This window comes from Hemitrygon akajei, chromosome 3, assembly GCF_048418815.1.
Source record: "Hemitrygon akajei chromosome 3, sHemAka1.3, whole genome shotgun sequence".
NCBI classification, from domain to species: Eukaryota; Metazoa; Chordata; class Chondrichthyes; order Myliobatiformes; family Dasyatidae; genus Hemitrygon; species Hemitrygon akajei.
The window spans coordinates 130513071-130528882 of NC_133126.1; the positions used below are offsets into that span (position 1 = coordinate 130513071).

Here is a 15812-nt window from a genome sequence, read left to right on the forward strand (position 1 = left end):
ACTTGTAGGTTGAGTTGGTGGTGAGGAAGGCAAATCAAATGTCAGCATTCATTTCAAGAGGTCTGGAATATAAGAGCAGGGATGTAATGCTGAGACATTATAAGGCACTGGTGAGGCCCCACCTTGAGTATTGTGAACAGTTTTGGGCTCCTCATCCAAGAAAAGTTTTGCTAGTATTGGAGAGAGTTTTGAGGAGGTTCACAAGGTTCACAAAGAAGGTGTACTCGCTGGAATTTAGAAGGCTGAGAGGGAATCTCATTGAAGCCTTTTGAATATTGAAAGGCCTAACAGAGTAGATGTGGAGAAGAATGTTTCCCATGTTGGGGGAGTTTAGGACAAGAGGGCACAGCCTCGGGATAAAGGGATGTCCATTTAAAACAGATGTGGAGAAATTTCGTTAGCCAGAGGGTGGTGAATTTGTGGAAATTGTTACCACAGGAAGCTATGGAGGCCAGGTTGCTGGGTGTATTTAAGGCAGAGATTGGTCGGTTCTTGACTGGACTTGGTATCAAAGGTTACAGAGAGAAGGCTGGGGTGTGGGGCTGAGGAGCAGAGAAATGGTTTGAATGGTGGAGTAGTCTCAATGGGTCAATAGCCTAATTCTGCTCCTATATCCTATGGTCTTATGGTCTTTATCATGTATTACATTGTTTGCTGCTACAACGTTAACAAAGTTCATGACATATGCCAGTGATATTAAACTCGATTCTGATTCTGATTCTTTTGGGTTTCTTCGTTTTGTCACTGTCCGTAAGGAAAAGAATCTCATGGTTGTATAATGTATATATACTTTGATAATAAATGTGTTTTGAACTTCCAACTTTTGAACTTTAATATAGCCAGTAAATCAACTGTATAGCAGACACAGACATGCCTAACAATAAACAGAGATGATACATGTACAAATGATAAATCCACAATTTATTGAAACAGAAAATAGATGCCAAAAAATTATAATTAAAATACATAACTATATTTTTGACTTAAGCAGAAGGACTCCCTTTGTGGGATGTTATAAAGTGCTAAAAAGTGGCATTAAACAGAAGCTTGAAATTTCAGTATATTTTCTCTCTGCAAATTCTGTGGGCTATTATACAATCTTGAAATTAAATAAATTCTGCTCGATCCAGTCAGTTTAAGGGGGCCCATCCTTCATTCAACCTTCTTAGGAGAAACAATTAACATGAATGACTTTTCACCACCTGACAGTGAAGCCATTTTAAATGGAGAAATTACAAAATATCATTGCTTTGATGAACATAGTCCCTTTATGCTAAAGCATTACTTACAATATATGTGAGTATGTGCTTATAATGTAGCAATTTGTAAACCTCTTTGGAGATGAGAACAAATACTTGTGGAGGTCCACACAGGTAGCACTGAGGTTCAAGCTTTTGTTTTTCAGATCGAGATCTTACTCTTCAGGTAAATTTCATGGGAGTATGTGAATGATCCGTCTCTTCATCAGTGAGAAAGTACTAATTTTACACTTGATTAACTACTATTGCACAGCATTGATTGAAGCATGGAGGACAGTCAGATTTTATTTATTATTTATTTTGCAATATTCATACCTAACTAATGGCACATGGAAAGGTGGTTGTGGTAGTGGAGATGTACAGAAACAGTTCAAATATCAGAGAGGATCAAAAGATGAATCTGATTTACAATTTAATGATATAAATGCAGATGTTGCTTCCATGTGCAAACTTTCCAAGGAAATGTGTAAAATACAAGAAAGCATCATATCAAGTCTTTGAAAACTTCCTTCATTTTACAGGTAGTTTAATCCCAGACAATCAACATCATTTTCATCTTCTGTTCCTTTTCTGAGAGTTGTTTCAAAGTATTAATGACCTTTTTCTTTTTTGGATCTGCACAGATACGCCTGGGCCCAACTGTGAATCTAAAAAGAAAAAGAAGTTAAATTTTCATACAATGCTTTGAGAATAATAATGACATAAAACTAGGATCTAGTGCTAGCCAGAGTTAGAGTACTGAGATATTAGAATGTATGCGTGCTAAATCTTTGCAGCGGAGTTTGCTATCCTGTTGACTTGGAAGTCCTTGTCATTGGACCAAGACCCTGTTCTGTCAAAGCCATATGGTAGCTGATATGCAACAACAATCCCAACTTAAACATAATCAACTAGGGGCATGTTCCACTCCTCAATATAACAAGTCATCTTTGATCCTCAGAAGAAGAGAAAGACTTACATTACAGCATTAATCTTGCAACGGCCATCATTGGTCTGGATTTCAAATGTTTCGATTTTGTTGATGGAGGGGACTTTCTTTGAATACCTCTTGCAACAGCTGGCCAGTACACGAGTAGGAGCTAAAAAACAGAAGCTTTGAGGTAATAATGGGAAGGTGCAGAACATTGAATATTACAGCAAAGGAACAAGTGCTTCAGTATAGCACTGAAATAATTGAACTAGTAATTAAATTCCTAACTAAGATTCTGTGTTCAAAGCAACACACACAAAATGCTGGAGAAAATCAGCAGGTCAAGCAGTAAATATCGAAATTAATAAGTAGTCAGTGTTTTGGACCAAGGCCCCTCTTCAGGACTGAGAAGGAGGGGGGAAGATATCAGAATAAAAAGATGGGAAGAGGGAAAAGAGGCTAGCTGGAATATGATAAGTGAAGCCAGGCGGGTGGGAAAGATCAAAGGCTGGAGACGAAGGAATCAGATAAGAAAGGAGAATGGATGATAGGAGAAAGGGAAGGAGGATGGTCCCAGGGAGGTAACAGGCAGGTGAGAAAAGGTAAAAGGTTAGAGTAGGGAATAATCATATCCCTTAATTTTCTGCATATACACGTGCCTATCCAAGAACCTTTTAAACAGCTCTGTCATACTTGTCTCCATTATCTTTCATGGCTGCACTTTCCAGATATCCATCACTCTGTGTAAGATGCATGCTCTGTCTATGAACAAAAGACAGGATGATGGAGATGAATGTTGCTTTCCCAGATGCTGAATGACTATTCTATCAACACATTTGGCTCAAGTCACAGATTAAAATCCCCTCTCTTCACTGATTGAGTTTTCCAATTGGAGGACAGGAATAATAATGTGGAGCAGCAAAATATGTCATTGTCACCATAGGAGCTATTGTATTGAGGTTCAAGTTTATTACTCAATAGAGATTTTTGAAGCAGCAGCAAATTATCCCATTCTTAGTTGGTTGCATTTGCAATTGAAAACATTGAAAAAAAATCACAAAATTGAATTAATAGAATTATTTTTATTTTATTGAAGACTTATAGAGACACACTGCTTTTATTCTTAATGCTTTCCTATTAGTATCGCGAATGACAAAGTTCACAATTTGTTTTGAGCTAACTTTTAATAAGCAGATTTTACAGTTAGGGTTGGTAAAATGGACATAGAGTGGAAGAACTGAAGTGCTTGGTTTTCTGTGTGGATAAAACTGTCTCATATAGATAAGCATATTGAAACATGAAACACATTATATTAGATATAGTGATATGCCACGTGTTTCCTTAATTGCATTATGTACTGCTGTTTGGTGATGCTGCATTGTAAAAATAATTGAAGACAGCGATAGCCATTGTTGGTTTGAATAGAGATCAATACTGACTATAAAGTGCACTGGACCTTCATCTATGTTAATTGGGCTGTAAATAAAGAAGATGAAGTAAATCTTTGCCACTCTTCCACTAGCGGAATCCATATTAAAGTGGTGCTTGCCAAACATGTTTAGAATGAGTGTAATATTGAAAGATGTAATGAGAAGTTAAAACCCACTTCAAGACAATTCAGATTACTTGCATATTTAAACTGGAAGTCTAGCAATATATACACTATAACTGTAGTAAGTATGTTGCCTCCTGATATATTACTCACTGTGAAACATGAGGAGATGATTTGGCCAATCGGGTCCATGTCAGCACCTAGTTAAGTAATCCTGTCATTCCCATTCTTCATCTTTCTTTCCTGAATCTTCTCACTCATGTCCATCAATTCCCTTTGCATTCTTTTATCTTTTAACTACACTAGGATTCATTTACAATAGCCAATTTTGGGATATGAGCGGAGGCCAGAGCACCTGGAGGAAACCCTTGCGGTTACAGGTAAAATATGCAAACTCCACGCAGAGAGCACGTGAGGTTAGGAGCGACGAGACAGAACTATTATCTGTTGCACTGTTGTGGTAATTCAGCAATTGTTTCAATCACAAAAACACAATTAACAACAGGAAACTGCAGATGTATATAAAAAACAAGGCTAAAAGGTATTCTGGATATATCGTGGAAAAAATATGGCTTGCTGGTTCTTTTAAAGCAATCTGATATTTGCTTAGAGGTGGATCCAATACAATGCTCTAAATGGCAGTGTGATTGGAATTGAAAAACTAGCAACCAATTGTTTAGAATTTATGAGATGCCCTGTAAATACTACTTAAGTGACAGATTTAAAAGCAAACAATAGGCAGAAGTATGGAATAAACATATAAAAAATTCACTCACCTCCTGACAAAGCAATGTTGAGTATGCTGAGACAAATCAACACCACAAGAAACTGCTTCATTTTGTTGAAAAGGTTTTCCTCACTGGTGGTGGTGGTGCTATTAAAACGTTTCAACTGTAGCTCATATATATCCTCTGAGATGATCAACCCCCGTTTTATTTTGTGTGAGGGAGGAAGTGAGTGGAAGGTAGGTTTGGTGTCTCTGTGGAAATTGTGATGAGACGTTTAGATTTATCTACCCTTCCTATTCCTAACCTTTGTGGTTCTCTTTACATTTTCATTTGCAATTATCTATGATTTAAAAATGTAATAGCATAATAGTCATTGTCAACTCTACAGTTTATTTTAGCTCGATGGTTGTGGAATTCTTATTTGTTCTATAAAGAACGTTGATTTATTATTCTTAGATTGATTCATGGGAAACTCTGGTTTACAGAGTAAACAAATCTCATCTGCATATCTCTTTGTCTCATGTAAACCACACCACTAACACCAAAAATTTAATTAGAAAAAGTAATGAACTTGTACTAGTGTGGCGATCAAGTTAAAAAGATGTATTTGTTCTTTATGGAATTCTTAATTGTCTGCATTTGTAACTCACAGTAAAATGTTAATTAGCATCTTTTAGTTTCAAGAAATAAAAACAAACGTAAAAATATATACAAGAAATAATTAATGTTTTTAATATCCATTGTGTTATTGCTTCAATAGATTTGTAATGTTAACTTTTTGGAATACAAAAATATAGGTGTATAAGATGATGTGGATATTCAGAGGCTTTTTCCCAGGGCTGAAATGGCTAGCACGAGAGGGCACAGTTTAAAGGTGCTTGGAAGCAGGTACAGAGGAGATGTCAAGGTAAATTTTTATGCAGAGTGTGGTAAGTGCATGGAATGGGCTGCTGGCGACGGTGGTGGAGGCAGATATGATAGGGTCTTTTTTAAGAGACTCCTGGACAGGTATATGAAAGTCAGAAAAATTGAGGGCTATGGGTAACCCTAGGTAATTTCTCAGATTAGGACATGTTCGGCACAGCTTTGTGGGCTGAAGGGCCTGTATTGTGCTGTAGGTTTTCTATGTTTCTAAAAAGGTTGGAAGACCACTACAGCTCCAGTTGATCCATCCTTGCCTAGCCTGAAGTTAAAATCAAGTCACAGTTTACACGTCCTGAACAAAATCAAATTATAACACATTGCAAAAACAGAAGTTTTGATCTGACTCTGCAAACTGAGCTTATTCCAAGTAGTTCAGGTAGAAATGAGAAAAGTCATTACCTAAAGCTGGAGGCGGGTAATTGAAAATCCCAACATGGACCTTGTGACAGAGTATTATATTGGAGCAGGGCAAATTACAAGAGCATTAGGCAGGAACTTGGGAGAGTTAATTATGAACATCTGTTTTTGGACAGGACTACATCCAATATATAGAGGGTGCTTAAAGACCCAATATACAGAGTACAGGACAGGGCTGTTCCAGTAAGAAGTAAGGACGAGGATGGCAACGTAAGAGAATCTTGGATGTTGAGAGAAGTAATGAACTTAGTCTAGAAGAAAAAGAAAAAGTATGTAAAGTTTAGGAAGCTAGAATCAAACAGAACCCTTGAGGATTATAAGGAACCTGGGAAATAACTCAAGAAGGGAATTATGAAAGCCAGGAGGGGCCATGAAAAGTCCTTGGCAAGGAGGGTTAAAAGAATCCTAAGGCATTCTAAACATGCAGTACATCAAGAGCAAATAATAACTAGGGAGAGGGTAGGACCACTCAAAGATAAATAGGGGAACATTTACTTGGATAAAGGGAATGTAGATGAGGTCCTTAATGAGTATTTTACATCAGTATTTCCCAAGGACAAGGATGTGGAGGATCAGTACAGAGAATATTGCAGGTATATACAAGGGCATTTCAAGGTAAAGGAGGAGGTAGTGTTGGGTATTTTAAAGAGAGTTAATGTGGATAATTCCCCAGGGCCTGATGGGATATGCTCCAGGTTATTGAGAGAGGCAGGAAAAGAGATTGCTGGGATCTTGACCAATATCTTCATGTCCTCGCTAGGTCCTGAAGAATTGGTGAGCAGCTAATGTTGATCCACTATTCAAGAAGGGAATGAGGAATAATCCCGGAAACTATAGACTGGTGAGTCTCACGTCAGTAGCAGGAAAGTTCCTGGAGAGAATTTTTAAGGATAGGATTAATAAGCATTCGGAAAACCACGGCCTAATTATGACTTCGAGAGACTTCGTCACTGACGAAGGGTCTCAGCCAGAAACGTCGACAGTGCTTCTCCCTATAGATGCTGCCTGGCCTGCTGCATTCCACCAGCATTTTGTGTGTGTTTCCAGAGCAGAAGAATACTTGGGATTCAGTTTTGTCTGGGGCAATGGATGTGTCAAAGCAATGTTTCAACTTTGAGTTCTATTTCTTCAGTTCAAGATCAGGAATAGGTGAATATATTCTTTCAATTGACTTTCAATTGTGCAATCCAATCCTGACCCAAATGAGCAGGACAGTCCATTCCTACAATTGGTTAGTCAAGGTGCATGCACTGGAACACGTCATGCATTGCATTTCTCCTAGACCATCAACAGTTCTCTTCAGAAAGCATGAAGATTGAGAGGGCCCATTCTAAATATCATCTCCATTTCATTCAGACTCTGAACTATTTCTCTGTGACCCCCAGTGATGTTATAAAGCAGCCCAATATGTGCCTTAGTAATAACACTTCATCTTCTGTCCGGGCATGTGGAAGTCTTCTGAACTCAACATCGAGTTGAACATATCAGGTAGCTTGCATTCTTTGTTTGTATTAGAGCTGGCCATTTCTACTGTACATAGGTCATCTACCTGTGATAGTTACTCAGTTTTTCTCTCCTTCTTTGACATCCTGGGCTGATGGGGATGTCCTACAGCTCTGCCTGCCATGTTACATTGTTTGGGTTCATTCTTTCAAAATTTCCATTACTAACTCATAAATAGATGGTGTTGTCATCAACACGTCACCACGTGAACCCTGGTTTTATCCCATCAGAAATAATTTCTTTTATCTTTCTATCTCAAACCCTCCCTCTGACAGTGTTTCCTACATTTTCTCATTTTTTTTATTCCCTTCTATGTCAATCCTATTTCAGATCATACTTAAGACCATAAGACCATTGTACATAGTTTTCAAATTAAGCCATTATTTAAGTGATCTGATCTTCAAAGGTGTAAGGCTGAGGTTGCTAAACAACAGACAAATGACATGATAAAGTATAGTCACTTAGTAACTGGTTGCTACCAGAAATGAGAAGAATTATTTACTGTCCCAGGATGACTGAGGAGATCAGGGACAGTGTGTAGAAATACAGCCAATGGAAGTGATCTTACTTTCATTAAGTTGGATCTGTTTCACCCAATGTCAAAGGACAGTTGATTATTTTTCAAAGTTCCATTGAATACCCCCTGTATCAAGAACACATACATTGATAATTAATCAGAAGGTCAGTAGGAGATACAGAGGATGCCAAGGAACTGCAGAGGAAGAATAGATAAGCACATTTAGAGCCCTAATAAACTTTCTATCTTTGTGTAAATTCCCATTGTCAGGGATAGCAAACAGTTTTGTGTTGAGGCTTATGAAAAGATTAATTGTTTTTATTCCAGTTAAAAATTCAAGTAAAGCTAAATAAAGTCATTTTGCACACATTTCTGGATGACTGTATGCAGCCATTAACATTTCACACTCATTCTGGCAAGAGACTTTCAAATATACTTGTGTTTGCTAGCATTCAGTTCACTAAACTGCATGCAATATCCAAATTAAATCAGCAGTGAGACATTCAACCACATTGGTAAAGAAAATGACAGGGACTGTTCTTTCACTGAAGAAATAAACCCTACTAACACCGGATGGTCTGAAACATTGCTATTTCAGGAACCAACCACAAGCAACCAGCATTCATTGACAGATAGTTCACAGAATGTAGTTCCACAAAGTAGACCTCACAGAAAACTGTGACCTCATTGAAATCTCCATTTTAACCTCAGCCTCGAGCCTGTAAATGCTCCATTTCCAACATGAGGTCATCAACTTGAGACATTATCTTTATTATTTTCTCTACAGCCCGACCGTTATATATTTCTAGCATTTACTGATTTTCATTCAGAGGTCACACTAACACCCCAATAGTGTAGTGATCAGTGTGACATTATTATAGCTCAAATCAACAGAGTTCTTAGTTCAATTTTGGTACCATCTGTAAGGAGTTTGTACGTTCTCCACACAACCACATGGGTTTTCTCTGGGTGTTCCAGTTTCCTCTCACAGTCCAAAGATTGTGATTATGTTAATATTAAACAGGTGGGTGGCTGGGCAGTGCAAATCATTGGGCCTGTAGTGCACTGTATCCCTAATTAATTAATTAATTAATTAATAAACAAACAAACAAATAAATAAACTCAACGTCCCAGAAGCACCCAGGGCATGCACGTTTCTCACTGTTACCATCAGGGAGGAGATACAGAAGCCTGAAGGTACACACTCAGCAATTTAGAAACAGCTTCTTCCCCTCTGTCATCAGATTCCTAAATGGACATTGAAGCTTTGGACACTACCTCACTTTTTTTAATATACAGTATTTCTGTTATTGCACATTTAAAAAATCTATTCAATATACGTAATTGAGTTTCTGTACTTGTTTATTCAGAATCAGAATCAGAATTGGGTTTATTATCACCAGCATGTGACGTGAAATTTGTTAACTTAGCGGCAGCAGTTCAATGCAATACATAATCTAGCAGAGAGAGAAAAAAATAAAACAAAAATAATAATAAATAAACAAGTAAAACAATTACATATATTGACTAGATTATTTAAAATGTGCAAAAACAGAAATACAGTATGTTAAAAAAACTGAGGTAGTGTCCAAAGCTTCAAATTCCATTTAGGAATCGGATGGCAGAGGGGAAGAAGCTGTTCCTGAATCACTGAGTGTGTGCCTTCAGGCTTCTGTACCTCCTACCTGATAGTAACAGTGCCCTGGGTGCTGGAGGCCTTTAATAATGGACACCGTCTTTCTGAGACACCGCTCCCTAAAGATGTCCTGGGTACTTTGTAGACTAGTGCCCTAGATGGAGCCGACTAGATTTAGAACCTTCTGAGGCTTCTTTCGGTACTGTGCAGTAGCCCCTCCATGTCAGACAGTGATTATTTTTTTAAACATCCCTTTATTTCTTTTACAGAATGAAATGAAAACACATTAGATCATCCATAGGTTTAAAAGTGCAACAAAGTTAAAGAAAAGGGAAAAATAAAACACAAGAAAAAAACACACACTCTAAAAAAAACAAACACCTCGCCATTAAAAAAGCAGTCAATTCAGTTTGTTACTTTCATCATCCTGAATATTGTTCTCCAGAAACTTGTAGAAAATGTTCCAAATTTCCTAAAATTTGCCAAGTTTGTTTTTTGTGAAGTATGAGGGGTGATTGATAAGTTTGTGCCCTAAGGTAGAAGGAGTCAATTTTAGAAAACCTAGCACATTTATTTTTCAACATAGTCCCCTCCTACATTTACACACTTAGTCCAGCGCTCGTGGAACATATGGATCTTGGACCTCCAGAAAGTGTCCACAGCAGGGGTGATTGATAAGTTCATGGCCTAAGGTAGAAGGAGATGAGTTATACAGCTCTGTTTACATGCACATGCAGTTCAACTCTCTGAGTGATTATGCAGAAAGTTTGAAGTTCATAACTCATCGGGGTGATTGATAAGTTCGTGGCCTAAGGTGGACGGGGAAAGCAAAGAAAAGAAAAGCTCTAGGTTACATTTTGTTTCCTTCCCTTCTTTATATCTGCACAGTCAGGACAGTAAAGGTGACAGACAAGATAGTGAAATGCTCCCCTCGCGGGATGTGGAAAGGCAGGGAAACATCCTGTGTCCCTGATGACTACAATTGCAAGAAGTATATCTAGTTGCACCTTCTGACAATCTATGTTGAGGAGTTGGAGCTGAAACTGGCTGAACACCAGGTCATCTGGGAGTCTGAAGGGGTGTTAGACAGGTATAGAGAGATGGTTACACCCAAAGTACGGAACACAGGAAACTCGGTGACAGTCAGGAAGGGGAAAGGGATTAAGGAGACAGTGCTGAGTGGCCATCCCTGACAACAACAGGTATCTTATACCACTTTGGATACATTGGAGGGGTTAACCTAACAGAGGAAAATCACAGTGGTCGGGAATCTGGCACTGAATCTGGCTCTGTGACTCTGAAGGGAAGGGAGGAGAAGAGTCACACTGTGATGATAGAGGATAGGGAATGGACAAGAGGTTCTGTGAGCTAGAACAAGATTCCTGGATGGTGTGTTGTCTCCCAGATGCCAAAGAATAGGGCATCTCAGTTCAACATTCTTAAGCATCCGTAAGTGGGAGGGTGAACAGCCAGAGGCCATGGTCCATGTAGGTACCGATGACATGGCTGGGGTGAGTGACAAAGTTCTGCATTGGGAGTCCAGGGAGTTAGGTGCTAAGCTAAAGGTCAGCACCTCCTTGGTTGTGATCTCAGGATTGCTATCCGTGCCGTGTGCTAATGAGGCTAGAACTAGGAAGATTATAGCGTTTAATACGTAGCTAAGGAATTGATGTAGGAGGGAGAGCATAAGATTTTTGGGTCATTGGGCCTTCACCTTCCAGGGAAGATGGGACCTGTAAAGTAGGAATGGTTTGTATCTGAACTGGAGAGGGACTATAGACTATATCCAGGCAGGAAGGTTTGTTGGTGCTGCATGTTGGGGTTTAAACTAGAGTTGCAGGTGGATGGGAACCAGAGTGCCAGAACTGTCAGTGGAGAGGTTGTGGAGGCAGATGTTGGTAAGACCTCAGACAAATTTAGGAATCAAAAGGTTGAGCACGGTGTGATTAGTGTCCTGATCTAATTATATTTCAATGCAAGAAGTATCATAGGAAATGCAGATGAGCTCAGTGCATAGATCAACACCTGAAATTATGATGTTGTAGCCATTAGTAAGAATTGGTTGCAGGAGGGGCAAGACTGGTGCTCAATATTCTTTAGTTTCATTGTTTTAGACGTGACAGAGTGGGAGGGATTAAAAAAGGAGTGGTGTCATTACTTGTCAGGGAAAATGTCACAACAGTGCTCTGTCTGGACAAACTGGAAAACATGACTAGTAGGGTTATTTGGATGGAACTGAGAAATAAGAAAGATATGAACATGCTAATGGGGCTATATTACAGATTACCCAACAGTCCTAGGGATTTAGAAGAACAGGTTTATAAAGAGATTGCAGACTGTTGCAAGAAACATACAGTTGTTATAGAAAGTGATTTTAACATTCCATATATTGACTGGGAATCTTAAACTGTAAAAGGGCTAGATGGGATAGAGTTTCTCAAATGTCTTCAGGAAAGTTTCCTTCATCTGTACATTGAAGTCCCAATGAGAGAAAGTGCGATACTTGATCTGCTATTAGGGAATGAGGCAGTGCAGGATCCAGACATTTGTGTAGGAGAATACTTTACATCCAGTGACAACAATGCCAATCGTTTCAAAGTAAGTATGGAAAGAGATAGGTCTGGTCCACGGGTTGAGATTCTAAATTGGAGAAAGGCCAATTTTGATGGTATCAGCAATGACCTGGTGAGTGTGGATTGGGACAGACTGTTTTCTGGCAAAAGTGTACTTGGAAAGTGGGAGACCTTCAAAAATAAAATTTTGAGAGGACAAAGCTTGTATGTGCCTGTCAGAATAAAAGGTAAAGATAACAAGTATAGTGAACATTTGTTTTCAAGAGATATTAAGGCCCTGGTTAAGAGAAAAAAGGAGGTACCTAGCATGTAGGAGCAAATGAGGTGCTTATGGAGTCCAAGCAATGCAAGAAAACACTTAAGAAAGCAATTAGGAAGGCTAAAAGAAGGCATGAATTTGCTCCAGCGGACAAGGTGAAGGAGAATCCCAAGGGATTCTACAGGTATGTTAAGAGCAAAATGATTGCTGGGGACAAAAATGGTCCTCTGGAAGACTAGTTTGGTAATCTGTGTGTGGAGCCAAACGAGATGGGAGAGATCTTAAATGCATACTTTGCATCTATATCTACTATCAAAGCCCTATCAACTTCATGAACCCTGTACACCAGGGGTCACCAATCTTTTTTGCACTGCGGACCAGTTTAATATTGACAAGATGCTTGCGGACTGGCCGACGGGGGTGGTGGGGGTGGTGTTAATCTTGACTGGAATATAGGTGTTAAGTCAACTATAAGTTACTTATAAGTGGCTAATACACTCAATTTCATTTCTATAAAGGTTATCTAATGAATTTAATATTAAACACAGCGCATATTTTCCTCACCATGAATATAGTGTTTTTTTTTATAGGCATCCGTTAGTCTCGTGAGACCATGGATTTGCGCCTTGGAAGGTTTCGAGGGTGCAGGCCTGGGCAGGGTTGTATGGGAGATCGGCAGTTGCCCAAGCTTCCCCTCTCCACACCACCAATGTTGTCCAAGGGAAGGGCACTAGGACCCAAGCAGCTTGGCACCGGTGTCGTCACAGAGCAATGTGTTATTAAGTGCCTTACTCAAGGACACAAACACGTTGCCTCAGCTGAGGCTCGAACCAGTGACCTTCAGATCACTGGTCCGATGCCTTATCCACTAGACCACGTGCCAACACAATATAGTGGTAAGTCAATTATAACTCACTTATAAGTCAATAGCATCATAACATTTTAAGTAACGTTTGGATATTAAACACAGCGCATATTTTCCTTGTATGGACATATAAAATCTTTACAACACACCAGTGAGAGGACAAGGTAAGGGCCGGAGGTCCCCGTACCAGGGCCATGGTGATCACAGTCCGGAGAGAGCGACTGACTGAGCGAGGAGTGTGACAGGGCGCATGTCCGCCCTCCTTGTAGGTAGGTAGGATCTATCGACCAACAAAAGTTTGGCTCGAGGGATGACTTTTAGTAGATTGCAGTGAGGTAGCTGCTCTGCTACTTACAAAACCCTGAGCCCGAATTAGGTCGTCTGCCAGTATTTTAGCACCGGGTTCCCCACGAACATTCGGTGTGCAAAACAGGTTTAGAGGCAGTGCCCATCTGTCCGCGCTCCAGGCCAGTAGCAATAGCACTTCTCACCGGCCGCGCGAGGGTATCACTGCGTTTAGGCAACTGATGACCTCGCGTGCGTTTAAGCTCAACAGTGGACGTGACAGGGAATGAGGAAAGGTGCAGCTGACTCATATTGTTTCATATCACCAAATCATATTGTTTCCTCGCGGTAGCAGTCTGTGGCCCAGTGGTTGGAGACAACTGCTGTACAGAATACAGAGGAGGAGGTGTTTGCACTCCTGAGATAAATCAGTGTAAATAAATCCCCAGGCCCTGACAAAGGTGTTCCCTCAGACCCTATAGGAGACAAGTGCAGAAACTGGTGAGGCCCTAGTAGATATATTTAAAACATCCTTCGTGACAGGAAAAGTACCAGAGGATTGGAGGATAGCCAATGTTGTTCAGCTGTATGAAAAAGGCTCCAAGCAGAAACCAGGAAATTAGAGGCCAGTGAGTCTGACATCATTTGTAGGAAAGTTACTGGAATGTACTCTAAGGGACTAGATATGGAAGTATTTGGATAGACATGGACTAATTAAGAATAGTCAGCATGGCTTCATGTGTGGTTGGTCATATCAAACTAATCTTATTGACTTTTTTGAGGAAGTTACCAAGAAAGTGAAGGAAGTCAAGGCAGTGAATGTAGATTTTCATAAAACATTTGACAAGGTCCTGCACAGGAGGCTGGTCAAGAAGGTTCAGTCGCTCAACATTTGGGATGAGTTAGTAATTTGGATTGGATATTGGCTTTGTGGGAGGAATCAGAGAGTAGTAGTGGTTTGCCTCTCTGACCGGAGGCCTGTGACTAGTGGCGTTCCATAGGGATCAGTGCTACGTCCTTTGTTGTTTGTCATCTATATCAATAATCTGGATGATAATATGGTTAACTGGATCAGCAGATTTGTGGATGACACCAAGATTGGGGGTGGAGTGGACAGTCAGGAAGGCTATCATGGCTCGCAGAGGGATCGGCATCAGCTGGAAAAATGGGCTGAAAAAATGGAAGATGGGGTTTAATGCAGACAAGTGCAAGGTTTTGCACATCAGTCGGACCAACCAGCGTAGATCTTATGCAGTAAATGGTAGGGCACTGAAGAGTCCAGTAGAACAAAGGGATCTGGGAATACAGGTACATGATTTGTTGAAAGTGATGTCATAGATAGGGTCATAAAGAAAGCTTTTGGAACATTGGCCTTCATAAATCAATGTATTGAATACAGATGATGGGATCAAACGTTGAAGTTGTATATGACATTGGTGAGACCTAATTTGGAGTATTATGTGCAGTTTTGGTTGCCTACCTACAGGAAAATTGTAAACAAGTTTGAAAGAGTGCAGAGAAAATTTACAAGAGTTACCAGTTCTGGTGGACCTGATTATATGGAAAGATTGAATAACTTAGCACTCTATTGTTTCGAATGTAGAAGATTGAGAGGTGATTTAATGGAGGTATACAAAAATATGAGGGGTATAGATAGGGTAAATGCAAGTAGGCTTTCTCCATTGAGGTTGGGTCAGACTACAACCATAGGTCATGGCTTAAGGGTGAAAGGTGAGAAGTTTAAGGGAAACATGAGAGGAAACTTCTTCACTCAGAAGGTTGTGACAGTGTAGAACAGGCTTCCAGTACAGGTGGTCCATGTGAGCTTGATTTCTCTTTTTTTTTTAAGAGAAGCTTAGATAGGTACATGGATAGTCGGGACATGGAGGGCTATGGTCCCGATGTGGGCCACTGGGAGTAGGCAGTTTAAATAGCTTTGGCATGGATGAGATGGGCTTTTTCCAGTGTTGTACTTCTCTATGACTCCAATGTAAATGTGGATTTATGGTTGACGTGGATTTGGTGGTCTGAAGGGCTTATTTTTGTGCTATATATATATGATTTGTTGAGAAGATCTGAGCCCAGTGGGGCATCGCTGCCTTCACCCACCTGCATGAGTTTCTAATGCTGTATATACTTGTTTCATCAATGTAAGTCTCAGTGATATTTGCAAACTTTCAGAATCAAACAGGACACAGGTGTGCTTTGATGCAAGAGTAACTAATCACCCATGCTGTATGATGATGTGGGGGGACCAGGCACTACCTTTCAGGAAGAACACAGATAAGTGACAAGTCAGCTGTCTCACACCATGTTTTCTTTCATCTCCATATCTGACATTTGCATAGAAACATAGAACCTACAGCACAATACGGGCCCTTCGG

The 15812-nt window shown here is 39.9% G+C and overlaps 1 protein-coding gene across 2 annotated transcripts; it reads right to left on the bottom strand.

Annotated features, from left to right (window-relative positions):
* Nucleotides 1–1007: 1007 nt before the first annotated feature.
* LOC140723778 (C-C motif chemokine 13-like) lies at nucleotides 1008–4627 on the bottom strand. Of its 2 annotated transcripts, none has more exons than XM_073038311.1 (3): nucleotides 4498–4627; nucleotides 2218–2338; nucleotides 1008–1906 (listed from the first exon to the last, which is right to left on the bottom strand). In XM_073038311.1, exons 1-3 carry the CDS (start codon nucleotides 4556–4558, stop codon nucleotides 1786–1788), a joined length of 303 nt encoding a protein of 100 aa, XP_072894412.1. In that variant the 5' UTR covers nucleotides 4559–4627; the 3' UTR covers nucleotides 1008–1785. The 2 variants fall into 2 exon arrangements, with proteins under 2 accessions (XP_072894412.1, XP_072894420.1); XM_073038319.1 differs by lacking the exon at nucleotides 4498–4627 and adding an exon at nucleotides 3875–3938.
* Between the last annotated feature and the right edge of the window lie 11185 nt (nucleotides 4628–15812).

What these genes read in the sequence shown, in the direction of transcription:
- LOC140723778 (XM_073038311.1), bottom strand. Translation starts at nt 4,558, where the DNA reads ATGAAGCAGTTTCTTGTGGTGTTGATTTGTCTCAGCATACTCAACATT. An exon ending in CAACATTGCTTTGTCAGGAG is followed by an intron (nt 2,339 to 4,497) that starts GTGAGTGAATTT and finishes TCTGTTTTTTAG; the next exon opens with CTCCTACTCGTGTACTGGCC. An exon ending in TGCAAGATTAATGCTGTAAT is followed by an intron (nt 1,907 to 2,217) that starts GTAAGTCTTTCT and finishes TTTTCTTTTTAG; the next exon opens with ATTCACAGTTGGGCCCAGGC.